We start from the raw sequence: 16920 nt of genomic DNA, 5'->3' as shown, positions 1-16920 counted from the left end.
GAATATCGCTGTCAACCGATAGAAGAAGAAACATTTTTGAGACTGAGCGGTTTCGATTCGGTGCGCCTCTATAAATAGGGCCCCGATGACTCATTTTCCAAAATCTGATTTGAGATTTGCGAGAGCAGACATGCGGTTCGCGCGACAAGCGACGATAATCAAAGTGATAAATTTTGACGATGAAACACGAGTAATGTCCGAGAAAGAAATACGCAAGCATGGAAACATGCTGTCGACTACTATACGCGGTATCATTTGCGGTCCTTCGAATTGCGGTAAGACTAATGTGTTGATAAATTTGATAGAAAGTCCACACGGTGTACATTTCGAGAATGTGTACGTATATTCGAAATCGCTTCAACAACCGAAATATCGATACTTGGAAAATTTGCTATTATCGATCGATGAAATTGGCTATTTTACATTCTCTAATAATAGTGACGTTATTCCACCGAGCGAGGCGCTTCCGAATTCCATTTTTATCTTTGACGACGTGGCGTGCGATAAGCAAGATACGATAAGAGAGTACTTTGCAATGGGTCGACACTCGAGGGTCGACTGTTTCTATCTTTGTCAAACGTATGCCAAGATACCCAAGCATCTTATACGGGACAATGCAAATTTACTGATTTTATTTAAACAAGATGGTACAAACTTGAAACATGTATACAACGATCATGTAAATACTGACATGTCTTACAGCGATTTTCGCGCATTCTGTCAGAAATGTTGGCATCACAAGTATGGATTTGTAGTGATTGATAAAGACAGACTAATGGAAGATATCGAAAAGGATTTAACGATTTTGCAATACCCTAAAGTGGTTAGTCGCTATCGATACATCGATCGAACAACGACTAAAAAATTTTCGTCCGAGCGCAATATGACGACGACGATTGACAGTGAATCAATCCGCAAAAAATATTGTTCTTTAAAAACCGGTCAAATGGAGGAAGACGTCGCATTGGAGAGGCATTTTAAACCAATTATCGAACCTCTAAAACAACTTGTCGAAAATACAATCAGTGTGGAATCTAATGAAGCGAAAATCGAACCATCGAGTATGCTTGAAGACAAGCATCTGAAAAAAGAGTCTGGAACAAAGCGAACAAGGTCAAATATATCATTGAACGATTCGCTAATAACTTCTACTCCAAATCAATCCAAACGTAAGCGAATGAAACAATTATCGAATGTGGTTACTTCTACTCCGATAAAAGATGTACAATCGAGTCAAATATTGAACGAAAGATCGTCTCCGTATGTGGAAGAAATTTTTGAAACCACGCCTGAAACGCTTGTGACGTCGGTTCAACATCAATTACAAACGTCCGAGGGTCAAAATATATTGCGCACACATCTGGGTCCACTAAGGCAAAAATATGTGGGAGCTACTTTGAGTCAAAATAAAAATAACATTATGGATTATGTTTACGGTGTTAAATTTTGCAACGAAGGAATGATGCTTGGTGATAAAATTTTTGATGTGGATAAAGATGACAATATAATTATCGGTGGAATAAGATACGTGTGAACACCAGGTTTCTACGAGTTGGTTTTCAAGAAAATACCTGACGGTGACGTATACAATGACGATGATAAAATTAAAAACAAAAATATATTACTGGCGACAAATGCGCATAAACGTGGCAATGATATGCATAATCCAGTGTTAAGTAACAAGGGAAACAAGTATAAAAATATAATAGCACCATTAATCTTTATTAAAAATATAATAGCGCCTGGAAAAAAAGCTGGAAGAGATATAAACATACCGCGCGCTATGACGTTAAACGATAATAAGATCGATTACGTGCATTGGGATGATCCCAACGAGTTGGTAGATCGCTTGCGATTGCTGGAAGCTTCGCGTCAAGCCGACAACAATGCCCACGACAATGAAATATTATCAATTATCGAGGAACTTTACGAAGCTGGCTTTATTATAAATTAATCTATGCGTCGGCGAAACGAGTCAGTCTGTCATTATTGTTTGTATCGAAATGTCGATTAATAAATTTGGATTATCGTTGGGAACACCAAACAATTCATACTATTAATGGAATGGATTACTAAGAAATTACGTGCGCGATAACGCTCTGTGTCAGACAGCCTCCGGCTTTGACGCAAGGTCGCGCAAGATACGACGCGTAGCGCAACCGGAAGATGATACCGATGCAGCAAACAAACAATACGTGGAAATACGTGTCAAGCTTTTCGAGGACAGACAGGAAGAATTTGAAAAAAATAATCACGCTCGAGACGAATGTGCAAACGCTGCAAATAATGATGGATGAGATGCAGAAAATGCTTCGGTATGCAACTCACGCGCAGACATCTAATTCAGTGCAAGAGAAGAAAGATATATAAAGAATAGAGGAATTATCTCATTATTGCAAATTATGCCTCGATCAAATATGTCGCAAAAGACCTCTGAAAAACAGCTGCTCGTGGAAGAATTGCATGCTCCAGCGAGAAAAAATTTTCCACGTAGACGTGTCATAGTACGCGGATACGACGATTTGTGGCAGGCGGACGTGGTCGAGATGCGTCCATATGCACGATTCAACAAAGGCTACAACTATATACTCACAGTTATTGATGTGTTGAGCAAGTATGCGTGGGCTGTACCGCTCAAGAGTAAGAATGGAAACGAAACGGCTGACGCTATCGCAAAGATAATTCGAGACGATGGAAGATGTCCGAAAAATTTTCAAACCGACAGAGGAAAAGAATTTTACAACGCAAATGTACAGAAACTCGTGAAGAAACACAGCATTAATCATTATTCGACGTACTCTATCATGAAAGCCTCGGTCGTGGAACGATTCAACCGAACGTTAAAGAGTAATATGTGGAAAATGTTTACGTTTAATGGAAATTACAAGTGGATCGACGCGTTGTCCCGGCTCGTTAGAGAGTACAATGCGCGAAAACATCGCACTATCGGCATGAGACCTATCGATGTTACCCCCGCGATCGCCGATAAACTTTTAAATACGGTATACAGCAACGTAAAGATTGCGGCACCGGCAAGATTCAAAGTAGGCGATCCGGTACGCCCGAGTAAATTCAAGATCATCTTTGACAAAGGTTACACGCCAAATTGGTCGACCGAAGTGTTTATGATCGTTAAAGTGCAGAAAACTAATCCCGTGACCTATGCACTCAAAGATTCGCGCGGAAATTCCGTCGCCGGCAGATTTTACGAATACGAGTTACAACGCGTTGCCAATCCCGACATACATCTCGTGGAAAAGGTAATACGCAAAAAGGGCGATGAGGTTTATGTGAAATGGCTGGGATTTGATGCAACACACAATTCTTGGATACATAAAAATAATATATTGTAAATATGTTAACAATAATATTAGAGATATTATTACATAATATTATTATTACATAATATATTACATGATATTAAAGATATTTTACAAATATCTATATAAACAGAACTGTACACTTTATAAAATATACATATAACATATACATATTAATAAATATACGTAATTTTTTATTTGCAATAAATATACATGCTTTTTATTTACAACGGTATTTTATAATGCCCCCACGGTAGCGTGTCGGTGGTTTGGGGTACGATATACCGCTTGTCATCGTACGGAATTACCATAGAGCAATTTTTGTCTCGCGAATAGTGTATACTTCGCGTAATTTAAATCTTATACAAGACTGCTGACGCGTTATTTCAATCTCTTTGTTCAAACACCGCGTGTAATCGTTGAACGTTATCGTTCTCACGACGACGTTACTCTTGACGCCTTTTACCTTTTTCGTGTCTTTCTTACCATCTACTCGCGACGCGTACATTTTTGCCCTAAGGCCGACGAATTCGGTCATGATGGCGCCATTATTTTCATCCTTCATTAAACCCGGTATCTTTTTATTCGCGAGCGGTATACCGTACACATTGTCCACCGCATAATCGCTGATATCGTATCTATCGACATTGCGCTATATATTCTCATATACATCTTCACACTCGATGTGATATATGAGACTGTCGGTGTCGGTGTACATGACTTTACATTTCTCTCGATACATACTCATATAATCGTGGTGAAACTCGTACAAACATGTCTTGGATATGTCGAGTATACACATACCCACGTAGATTGGTTTATTAAATTTCACCTCGAGATTGCGCAATTCAATGGCGATCAGATTCTCCGAAAACACGCTTCTACTATGAAAATTTGGTTTTGCAATCATCGCCTCTGCGCCATATCTTCCATCCCAATGTGTCACGAGCTTAATATTAACATGATTGCGCACATTTTCCATCGTTTTGCCAAATACAGCATTATTCATTAATCTATATAAATTTTTTTCAAAATAATTTCTCGCGAGTGTTGGGAATTGTGTATTGAGTTTGTAACGATGCACCCCCCATATTTATCCGGCACGTAACCAGCCGGAAGTCTGCCGCCCGGCGAACACCAGCCGGACAGTAGCAGAGGCGCCGAGTGCCCTTTTTTAAGACTTCAATCACCGCGGTTGTGATAAACAACCATACGGCCGTTACACGGCCGCCGTTACGCCGAAGCACGCCCGAGAACAGCCGAACGCTGCCGGAAGATCCCGAGCGTCACCCGCCGAAACGCCGCGTCGTTTCGCCCAGGGGAAGCGACGCGTTTACCGTAATTTACCCGCCGAAAACAACGCGTCGTTATCCCCACCCGGGGGCGAACGACGCAATTACCGATAGACGCTCGGGTATAAAAAGACAGCGTTTCGGCAGCTCAGCACCAGAACGATTCCTGAATCCGCTCGAGCAGTACGCTCCGAGATACCAGAACCGATCCTGAAATTCGCAGCAACGACGGAACGTGAGGTTGATGTGTTCGCAGCCTCCGCCGAGCATTCTCGGTTTCCGTGCAGTCTCCAAACTCCTGACACGAATTCGACTAACTAGACGAGAGCGGAGTGTTCGCCGCTCTCCTAGTTTACGGTCACTCATCCGACCACTCCAGCCAGCCGGACCGTGGGTTTGCGAGTTCGCTGCCCCGTCGAGTTTTCTCGACTCCGCCGCGCTATCCGCAACTCCGCGAACGGAAGCAGGGACGGAGAGTTCTCCTCCATCCAAGAAATCGCATGAATAAAATAAAAATAGAGTAGATGATAAGGGAAACAAAAAACAAAAAAAAATTAAAGAAGTTCCTACCTTAATGTCCTCCACGACCACGTCCAGCACCGCGACCCAGATTCCACTCCCGCATAGCCTGAAGGAGGGCCTGACCACGACCCGCAGGACGAGGCTCAAGGTTAAGGAAACGACCGCGACCCACAAATCGAGGCGCCGGATCCAGACGGAACGCGAGTCCGCGACCTCGATTGATATGGGGCGGCGGCGCGTCCACAGGCACTTCCGGCACAAACGCAACGTCACGATCGACCACCAAATCTGGAAGACCCAGCAAGTCGACCTCGCGAACAAGCGCGGGCGCCGAGAGTTGATCGCGAAAGGAGCGAGCAAAATGGTCGTGCTCCTCCGGATCCTGCCACGCGCGACGTTCGTTATCGTGCACCGAATCCTGCCTCACAGAGAAACGAAGCTCACTCGAATTCGGAGCCATGAAAACACAATAAAACAGCGCGAGAGAAAATAAAACGGAAATGTTCAAGACAAGACGACGTCGAAAGACAGACTGAATAAAAGAATGAATAAATAGCATGGAGAGGGCTAGACAAAAGCAAAAGTAGCTGCATATGCATCCAGAGAAAAAAGGAAGTGCACGATTCTAAGAAATATTATAATATAATACAGAGTTTTCTATTACAGGAGTTTTATTACATGGAGCACCTGCAAGGAAACCAAACCCGATACCCAAGGAGAAATAAAAGAATTTAAATATGAGCCGGGTATCTACTTCGAAAAAATGGGCAAGATAAGCCAAATCGAATCCACATGGAAAATGGTGATAAAACTAGACATCGCCGCAATGGACCATCGACATGAACAATTGAAAAACTATATGGCACAGACGAGAGCTCTATGCTACGATAAACCATTGCAAATAAAAATGAAAGAAACCTGTCACAACCTGCTACAGATAGCAGAAAAGGACAGAGAACAAGCAGAAAAACTGCTGAAACGTCTGAAAATCGCGTACCAAGCACCCAAGAAGACAAAACGAGGGTTAATCGACGGTCTAGGAACGATAGCCAAAACACTCTTCGGCACAATGGACGCAGACGACGAAAAAATTATAAAAGAGCAATTAAATCTCATGCAAAGAAATCAGCAAACGCTGCAACACGCGATGAAAAATCAGATTAAAATATTAAACGCAACAATTGCACATGTGGATAATGTTGAGAAAATTCTGCAAGAAAATGAAGAACAATTTCTAAATATAACAGAGAAGATGCGACAAGCCTGGATACAAGCAGAAGTCGGATATGGACAACGAGAAGATCTCGACGAACACTTTATAATATTAAATGCCATAATAAAAGACCTAACAAACGATCTTACGGACATTATCGCGCATCTGACCAACGCGAAAGGAGAAGTAATCGACATAAGATTACTACCCATAGAAAGCATCATAGAGAACCTCAAGGAAACAGCATCACAAATACCGCAGGGAACACACTTCCCATTTCGAATATCCGCAGAAAATTGGAGAACCATCGAAAAGTTCTTAACAATTAGCGCCTATTACGATAATACAAATATATTTACGATTATAAAGATTCCGCTAATCACATACCCCGAGTATGAAATAATAAAGGCAATCCCACTACCTATGCACAAATATAACAATACATTTATATTTATAGAGGTAAATCAACCACTAATAGCGATAGACGTAGATAGCCGAACATATTTTACGCCTGACGAAAACGATCTAAATAAATGCGTGCGAAACGATGATCAATACGTTTGCGAACAGAATTATCCCGTACATCATTTAGACGAAGGAGCGCTATGCGAAGTACAAGCATATGTACGATTAGAAACATACACAAACAATTGTAATATTCGACACATACACACGAATACAACAATATGGATAGCGCTGAGTAATGCGAACTCATGGTTATACTCTACACGAGCAAACCAACCGATCGAAATAATGTGCAAAAACGACGCAACGCGAAAAATATAAATAAAAGGAAGCGGACAAATCACATTAAAAGAAAAATGTAAACTAACAACACAAGACGTCATAATACGGACAAAAAAGCCCGCGATAATAACGATCGTACAGACAAAGCTACCAGACTACAATCTTACGATAACACACAACGAACGAAACGAAAAAACATTGGACAAAATTAGACCGATAAAATTGCGAAAAGTCATTAGAAACCCGACAGAATTAAGGGACCTAAGCGAAAGACTTGACGACACAAACAAAGACTTAAATAACAATTATTTCCCTACTAACGGACACATTAAATATCCCGTAGCTTCAAGTTGCACAGGAATAACAATAATAATAATAATTACCATAATAGCAATTATATACGCTAAGAAAAAATGTAAGACGGAAAAGAAAAAATTATCAAAAACTAACATAAATCCGATGTGCAAACCGAAAATAATTCAAGAGCACATCTATGGCACCACAAGCGGATCGAAGAGAACGGGAGTGGTGCACTTGGACACAGTATAATTGGACACGGTGCAAATGGACACGTTACAAATGGACACGAGATTTTGCACACGGTTCAATTGGACACAGGGCATTTGGATACAGTAATTTTGGATACAGTAGCTTTTGGTCACATAAGAAAATACGCATCGTTTACTTGGACACCGCTCAATTGGACACTGTTCATTTGGACACCGTTCGTTTGGACACAGAAAGATGCGCACTGTTCATTTGGACACCGTTCGTTTGGACACCGTTATTTGCCCATTGTTCGTTTGGACACCGTTCATTTGCCCACCGTTCGTTTGGACACCGTTCATTTGCCCACTGTTCGTTTGGACACCGTTCATTTTCCCACCGTTCGTTTGCCCACTGTTCGTTTGGACACCGTTCATTTGCCCACCGTTCGTTTGGACACCGTTCATTTGCCCACCGTTCGTTTGGACACCGTTCGTTTGGACACCAAAATTTGATTTAAATTATACGACATAATCCACACCAAATGTATGTTTTAAATAAGAAATAGGTTTGGGTTAGGTTATATCTTCCGGAAGTGGAGCCCCTCCGCAGGGGGGGCGGAACCCACTGTATCCATGCATGACATCCAAATATGCGAAAGGCTAAACAAAGTGCTAAAAGCAATGTAAAATTAATGACATCAGTATCAGAGATATATAAGTATGAATATATTTTATTTTGACAGATATTATAACCTTCAAATGTATCTCCTTTTCACGATTTCATATTTTACATAGATTTACCAGTATAAAGTGTTATAAGAATACTGATTATATTTTCCCAAAATGATTTTTAATTTTCTCCATCTGTTACATATTCAAACAAACAGTGCGCATGTTTCTGTGTACAAATGAACGGTGTCCAAACGAACGGTGGGCAAATGAACGGTGTCCAAACGAACGGTGGGCAAATGAACGGCGTCCAAACGAACAGTGGGCAAATGAACGGTGTCCAAACGAACGGTGGGCAAATGAACGTTGTCCAAACGAACGGTGGGCAAATAACGGTGTCCAAACGAACGGTGTCCAAATGAACGGTGCGCATCTTTCTGTGTCCAAACGAACGGTGTCCAAATGAACAGTGTCCAATTGAGCGGTGTCTAAGTAAACGATGCGTATTTTCTTATGTGTCCAAAAGCTACTGTATCCAAAATTACTGTGTCCAAATGCACTGTGTCCAATTGAACCGTGTGCACAATCTCGTGTCCATTTGTAACGTGTCCATTTGCACCGTGTCCAATTGTACTGTGTCCAAGTGAAGGCCACTCGAAGAGAACAGCTAAGAAACCGACACCGCGATATCTAACACTGTGATGTTATATTAAAATAAAGTAAATATAAAAAACAATTGTAAAATGCAAAAAATGTATACCGAAAAAATATGTAGACGAAAATTCACGTATAGTTAATTTTCTTTTTCCAAAGGGGGAGGGATGTCGTAACCCGACCAATTTCTTAATATATTAAAGAATAAAACAATAAAGTGACACAGAAAAGTGTAAGAAAGAGCTGAGTAAAGCAAAGCATTAAAATTAGAAAAGAGATCAAGGAAAGATAATTAAGAAAGAGCAAAGTAATAAAAGGATATTAATAAAATAAAAGTAAGATACGTGACTAAAGAGAAGGAAGTCACGGTCAAGTTCTCGGAAGCTGAGTAAGCAGCTGACGAGACACACTGACAAGCGGAGCACGAGACATGCTCCGGTCAGGGACACCACACTCCTCCCCAATCAACGACCTAATTAATTAAGAGATATAATAAGCGCGAGATGCACCTCGCGAGCGAAAGAGACGACTCGAGAGAGACGACTCGCAGACTACTCGCTCGCTCAATATTATCGAAGTACCGTACGTATCGCGCCCGACTATTATAATCGCGAATAAGTGAAAGTGTATTAAATCTTGCAAAATATACTAAATTATACCTAACGTCCGGGAGTGTCTTATTTCGAGCGTGGATCCTAATCCTTTGGGCGTACAAATCCCAAAAGATCTCTTCTTTAGCGGCTAGAGGCACAACATTTAATATATTATAAATTTTTAAAAATAGATACTCACAAACAATTTTTGGTCCTTTTGCTCGGAGGCTCGTCCCACCGTTCCTCGACGTTCTCCTCGTAAGGGTCGACCTCGAAGAGACGTCTCATCTCTACGTGGAGGTCGTCGGTGCCATTATCCTCCCAGATGTCTTCCTGAATCTCCCGTTCGTAACGTTGCAATATTCTCGCAAACTTGCGGCGTTCTATATTTACAAACCCGGGAATCTCGATATCTATTTTACTGTCGTACTGTAAAATAAAATTAAAATATATTATAATATACTATACATAATAAATGTAACATAAAATAAAATATGCTACTTACTCTCTGGTATACTACCAGATTCAATAGGGCTCTCAACAGCCCCATCACCAGATCGTGAGCCCTCCATGACGCGTTCTATCGCCCTCGTTGCAAAATCAAGTCTATTAGTGACGGCATATTTAAAAAAATAAAAGAAATTTTTGTCACTTCACCACGTAGCGTTCTCACTGGTAACTCGAACGATACTATCCTGTCGCATCGGAAAAATCCAGATCTGTTGCGGTAGTGTTTATTACTGGCGCGTTAAAGTGTGTCGGAGAGCATGGGCGAAGGATCTATCTTGTTTATAATAAATTATAGCAGCAGGACATCGGCGCTCGCATTATCATCTAATTCTAATGTTACGCGCAATAGTGCGCGAGCGGCTCCTGCAAAAAATGAAGAGACCACTGCGATGGTTCTATTTTGTTTATAATAAATTATAGCAGCCGGACAGCGGCACACGCCTATTGTAATACACCGCGCTGTTTATGCTCCCGCGATAACCTCCCCCGCCCGCGTAACGTCAATCCCACGCGCCAACAAAATCACCCTCCACCCGCGTGACGTCATGCCCCCTCGCCAGCGCGGTTTCCCCTCGCCACGCATACCCCACGGAGGACCAGAGTTAGAATCCGCATAGTAATATTACTATTGTTTCACCTCAATTTCGTTAATGTTGTACAAGAATTTACGACAAATCTCACTTACTGACACGTAACTAAGAGATTCCGAAAGAACAAAGCTTGCGTACGTAGCGATCATAGCACTGTGCGTAGAGAAACGTTTCTCCTCAATTTCCTTAATGTTGTATAAGAATTTTCGACAAATCTCACTTACTGACACGTAACTAAGACGTTCCGAACGAACAAAACTTGCATACACAGCGATCCCAGCTCTGTGCGCAGAAAAGCGTTTCTCCTGAATTTCCTCGATGTTGTACAAGAATTTTTGACTATTCTGACTTACAGACACGTAACTAAGACGTTCCAAACGAACAAAACTTGAATACATTCCGATCACAGCACTATGCGTAGAAAAGCGTTTCTCTTGTATTCCCTTCATGTTGTACAAGCATTTTCGACAAATTTCACTTACCGACAAGTAGTGTATCTAGGCCGGTTCTAAGCCATGGTCCTCTGAGGGGGGTGAGGGGTGAAGGGAAACCGGTGCGGGGGGGGGTATGATGTCACGGGGGGACGTCATACCCCCTCCCCCGTGACGCCATACCCCCGTGACGTCATACCCCCCACCCCCGCCGGTTTCTCCTCGCCCCTCACCCCCCTCAGAGGACCATGGCTTAGAACCCGCATAGTATCACTATTTACATATATATATATTTATTGGGTGTATAAAAAAAAAAGTACCGGGACGGTGAAATATCTGGAAAACTAAGCATTTTCGAAAAAAATGTTTCAAATAAAAGCTGTAGAGTTTCCAAAAATTTATTTACTAGTGTTATAGCCCGAACAGGCTATACACGAATTATTAAATATACTATTCTAAATACATATTATTTTATATGATTGCTCAACGTGTAACGCGAGTACAGATCACGTTACGAGCGTTGACCGAACAAAACGCTGACAACGCGATCCACGCGCTAAGAGTACTCTGCGTTGATACCACTGCTTTGCGAAAACGCGGAAATCAGGGCAAGCGGAAGAAGGACATTGCGAAAATGCAACGTAGAAGTCCTACTTAAAAGCGAAATAAAAAGGAATAAAGAAATTGCGAAAGTGCAAGCAAAGAAGTCCTACTTAGAACTTCTTAGCTTGCATCCGGATATTGCCAAAATCAAGCGACACGACACACAGCCTTGTCGCTAAACGACCCCCTCCCGGGTAGCCAAAGGGAGTTAATAAAAAGACCCACCGCTAACGAATGGCGGGCAGTCTTTACCATTAATATTACGCGGGCAGTCTTGATCATTAATTAATATTACGAGGGCAATCTTTATTCCTTTACGCGAGCAATATCTCTAACAACCGCGAGTGTCAAAACGAGTATCAATAATTATTATAATATTGAATAGCCACGCAGTCGGTAGAAATATACACGAAGAAGCGAGAGGCGAGTCTCGAGACCGAAACTCGACTCTAGACACGCGCACGTTAAGATAACCGTTATCGTGATACGCGACGCGAGCGAAAGTGCGGGAACATTGTAATTAAACCAAACCACAAATAAATCTGATATTAATCTATTTATTTAATGTGGAAAGTGTCCGAATTATTTAAATAAAGTTCTCAGGCGGAACCCGAATTCCCAAATTCCTTCCGGCAAACGATCCCAACTACCGTGCCTCTCCGGAGGCACAACACTAGATACTATGAATTTAATCTTGGGTAGCATCGCCAAGGGCAAGATAAGATCACCTTGTATTTTTTAAATGGAAACCCCTTCTTTTTATTGTATATTCTTATAGTTTATCTCGAAAGCTTTTCAAAACACTATAATAAAGTATTTTTCATTAAGTATTTTTTGAGTTATTTTATATCTTAATCTGACATATTTTGATATAAAAAATAAAATCGTAAAATATTTAGTTTTCGATAATCTTACCGTAATACTTTTATGTACAGAATGATGAGACAAATCAATTAGTATAAAAAAAAAATTGTTTTTAAGAAAAAGTATGTAATTATTTACAATGTATTTTTTTAAACAATTATTTGTTTTTTTTTACACTAATTGATTTGTCTCATCATTCTGTACATAAAAGTATTACGGTAAGATTATCGAAAACTAAATATTTTACGATATATTTTATTTTTTATATCAAAATATGTCAGATTAAGATAAAAATAACTCAAAAAGTACTTAATAAAAAAATATTTTATTTTAGTGTTTTGGAAAGCTCTCTATGTCAGCTACAAGAATACTAAATAAAAAATGGGAATTTCCATTTAAGATTTTAAAGTTTCCCCCCTTCCCCCAGGAGGTGGGGGTGGGGGACGAATTTTAACACTAATGTATTTCCTTCGCGGAAGGATTAAATTTTGATTATCAACATTTTTTTCGTTCAGCGCTTATTTTTCGAGATATTTCAAAATTTCAGCTTAAAAAACTTACCCTGTATATATATATATATATATATGCACATCATGACAAAATCAAAAGAGACAATATGAGCAATATTATATTATTGTGTTCAAAATATGTTTGCGACACAGACATCTGTGCTCTAAAATTGCTTGTACGAGATAGAACAGTAGAAATACAACATTTTTTCTGTCCACATATTTAACACAACGCGAAAAAGTTGGGTTTTATTGCTCTGTCTAAAATATGCATATGTCCCTGACTCTAATTATTCTACGTAATACTGTCGATAACGGAACTATAAAGCGTTGGTAATATACCGACACTTTTAGTTACGTTTAGATGAGGGCGCTAACCCGTCGGAGTTCGCCCGTCGTTCCGGCATCCTCTTAACGGAGCTCTTTTCGATAAGGGAGCTAAAGATTACCAAAAAGAAAACAAACTCCCAAGTTATGAAGATTTGACTTTTACAAGAGCGCGTACTACAAATTTAAGTAACGGAAAATTCTTAATAAACATTCCAATGAAGCAGGATGACAGAACTCCCATAGAACAAAACGATATTTTAAATTGTATCAGATCCCTACGAGACGTTATAACGGAATTAAATCTAAAATCCATCAGTATTGCTCAGAACGACTTGTACGACTCAATTCCTTGGATATTTATGTATAAAAATCTCAAAAGATTCTTAACAGACTTATCATTAACCATAACAATCTGCAAATCCTTAATACGCTGTCCTGACTTGCAGGAAAGACAGAATATTATTTATGAAAAACACGCAACCAAAATTGGAGGACACAAAGGCATAACAAAAACTTACAATAGAGTCAGACAAAACTATTATTGGTCAACCATGAAAAAAGATATCGAACAAGAATATATTAAAAACTGTAGAAACTGCCAAATTAAAAAATTAACTAGGGTAAAAACTAGGCAACCGATGCTAATAAAGATACTCCGGGAGCCGCATTCGATAAAATATCCATGGATGTAGTAGGACCATTGCTAACCCACTAGTCGAAACAACTCCTATATACTTACCATCCAAGATCTTTTAACCAAGTACTGTGTCGCTTCTCCTATGCAAAATGCCGACTCTCTTTCTATCGCAGAAGTTTTTATCAAGGACTTTATTTGTGTGTATGGAGCTCCTAGAGCCCTGTTAACTGACCAAGCTTCCACTTTTTTCACCTCTCTGATGAAGACCATTGCAAGCTATTTTAAGATCAAACAGTATCGTACAACTGCTTATTACCCACATTCTAACGGTTCCATAGAACGCTCGCATCATGTTCTAACTGAATATTTGAAAATGTATATTAATCAAGATAAAGAATGGAACGAACACATACGCCCCGCAATGTTCGCATATAACACTTCAGTATACGAAGGAACAAATTACACCCCTTACTTTTTAGTTTTTGGACACTTTCCGCGTGTACCTTTATCTTTTGTAATTCCCGAGGAAATAACAGAATTACCTTATCAAGACTATCTCACAAACCTCTTTGACACTTTAAAATCATCTCAGCAATTAGCAAGACAGAACTTAATAAAGTCAAAAGAAAAAAGTAAAAAGCGTTATGACAAGAGAACAAATGTACAAAGTTTTGAAGCTAACGATAAAGTCTATTTACTGAAAGAACCAACTAAGGGTAAATTTGACGACCAGTATACTGGTCCATCCAGAATCATTGAAATGTTGCCAACGAATATAACGCGAGAATAGACTTTCGCGGAAAACCACGCGTAGTTCACGTGAACAAGCTAAAGTTGTGCAAAAGCACCTATTATATAGATCCGGGTTGAAAGAAAGTGCAAACAGAGAAATTTTGTAAGCGCAGCCTGGACCCCCGGATCCAGTAGTATTAAGAACCTCAAATATTTCATTTCTATTATTATTATTATTACTCTAACCACAAGTGTTTATATACTCACACTCGACACATCCTGTAACACAAAACAACTCAAACAAGCAACATTATTCACAATCTTATAATATCTTTTTATTTTTAAGGTTTTCTACGTTCTACTCTTCTTGTCCATTACCGCAACATTGCTCTCTGGCACATCGGCCATAATCGCATACGACTGTGGAGGAGCGTATTTAAACGTAACCATCGTATTGCTATTAAGATCGGGCGAATGCGACATCAATATTGAGACACCTACGACCATTAATACATATATTCAGCTGTTACAATTATCAAATTACGCGCACACGCATGCTTTCCAGTGTAAAATAGAAATCTTAAGAACAATATCCTATTGCAGGATGCACTCTCACATCTCTGCAGTACACAATGATTGCGCGAATTATCTCCAAGAAACATCTCGTGCCAGATGCGTGCAAATGCACAAGGAAGGTCTTCTAAAAGTAGGGACCGCCGAGATTATAGACGGTCTTAAGCCTAACCACACGTATTATAGAAGAGTCACGTTTGCCGGCAAGGTAAACGTGGACGGAACATGCAAGGGAGTACAATACTCAGATTATTATGGTACATGGGACGACGTAATACTCCAAGCGACTTTAAAAATCTTCCTCAGAGATTCATATGTGCCAGTTATGGTAAGTTAAATGTGGGTAAAATAATGTTGAAATCAGGCACGGTTTGCGACCTCGCGAAAGAGTCCTGTATTGACTCGGACGATGGATACACCTTCTGGGAAGGCGTACCGAACACTGCATGCGGATTTGAGTCTTATGACGTACTATATGAGGGCGCATCCACCAAAATCCAAGGTCTCCTAAATTCCCAAAACACCACAATCTTCACATTGAAGTCCCAAGACATTACCTTTGCATTAACGCTGACACGAAGATACACCATTTGTGGCTACACGCTATACGGCACAGAGCATCCGAAACTGCTTATTTTTGAGGCCCAGAAAGGAAATATTTTTAAAGCAAGATCCAGAATTGCAATGACCAATTTGGATCTGTTCACATATGCAAACTCAAAGTTCGTGTATGTTAAAAAATATGTAAGAAACCAAATCACTTCATTATAGAGATCATTAAGATATATTAAGATATCATTACACAGAAATGCGAATTGGAAAAACAGGTGATACAAAATACTTTGTCACTAGCAGCAATACAACCGGACGAATTCGCCTATCGAATAATGAAGTCGCCGGACTATATGGCGGTGACTTCGGGCGAAGGAATCCATATTATTAAATGCGTGGCCATAGAAGTCGCTTTGCGAAAAACCAACACTTGTCATACAGAACTATCCATAACCTTTAGAAACGCTTCCCTATTCATGACACCAAAATCCCATATAGTAATCAAACACAGTACTATAAGGGACTGTAACACATTACTCCCGATCCTATACAATATTGAAGGGACGTGGCTCCAATTCAACCCCACCCCATCCATGGCAACCTCCCCACATAAAATTAAACCTCTCACAAAATTATCCTGGAGATACCTAGCCCCAAAATCTTTAGCCACTAGCGGCATATATTCGCAGCAAGATTTAGATGAATTGAGAGATCATATTATGTTTCCCGCAGAAAAGATTGATACAGTTTCATTGCAAAATTTATTAGATGAGGCGCGTTAAACAAAATAATAATACTTTAACAAAAATTTGGTACGGCTTCACTACATTCGGCGCAGCGACCGCCGGAGTCTTTTGAATATTCATAATTATAAGAATAATAAAAATTATATTTGATACGTTAATACATGATTATGCGCTACATGCAGCTTACGGCTGTAGCTTACACTTACTTGGAGCCATTTGGAGCTCTTTTACACACTTATTATTGTATTTAGCAAATAGACCACAGCGACAACCTCAGGCTGAAGGGATTCCGCAAAATCCGCCAGAACAACCAAACACAGAAACTACACCTACCGCACCAGCCGC

The 16920-nt window shown here is 40.1% G+C and overlaps 1 protein-coding gene across 1 annotated transcript; it reads left to right on the top strand.

Annotated features, from left to right (window-relative positions):
• The first annotated feature begins 5691 nt into the window (after nt 1-5691).
• On the top strand, nt 5692-7643 carry LOC138943770 (uncharacterized). The gene is made up of 3 exons (XM_070314707.1): nt 5692-5717; nt 5801-7102; nt 7145-7643. The coding sequence occupies exons 1-3, from the start codon at nt 5692-5694 to the stop codon at nt 7641-7643; spliced, it is 1827 nt and encodes a 608-aa protein (XP_070170808.1).
• Nucleotides 7644-16920: the final 9277 nt, after the last annotated feature.

This window comes from Polyergus mexicanus, unplaced genomic scaffold (assembly GCF_030449975.1).
Source record: "Polyergus mexicanus isolate NDT 795.1 unplaced genomic scaffold, iyPolMexi1.0 SCAF_39, whole genome shotgun sequence".
NCBI lineage: Eukaryota > Metazoa > Arthropoda > Insecta > Hymenoptera > Formicidae > Polyergus > Polyergus mexicanus.
Note: the sequence above shows the minus strand (reverse complement) of the source record. Positions and strands in the feature narration are given on the sequence as shown.

Bases quoted from the DNA above. Each gene is read 5' to 3' on its own strand.
- LOC138943770 (XM_070314707.1), top strand. From the start codon at position 5,692: ATGGAGAGGGCTAGACAAAAGCAAAA. The intron at 5,718-5,800 runs GTAGCTGCATAT...TTTCTATTACAG, and splicing joins AGGGCTAGACAAAAGCAAAA to GAGTTTTATTACATGGAGCA. The intron at 7,103-7,144 runs GTGCAAAAACGA...AATAAAAGGAAG, and splicing joins AACCAACCGATCGAAATAAT to CGGACAAATCACATTAAAAG.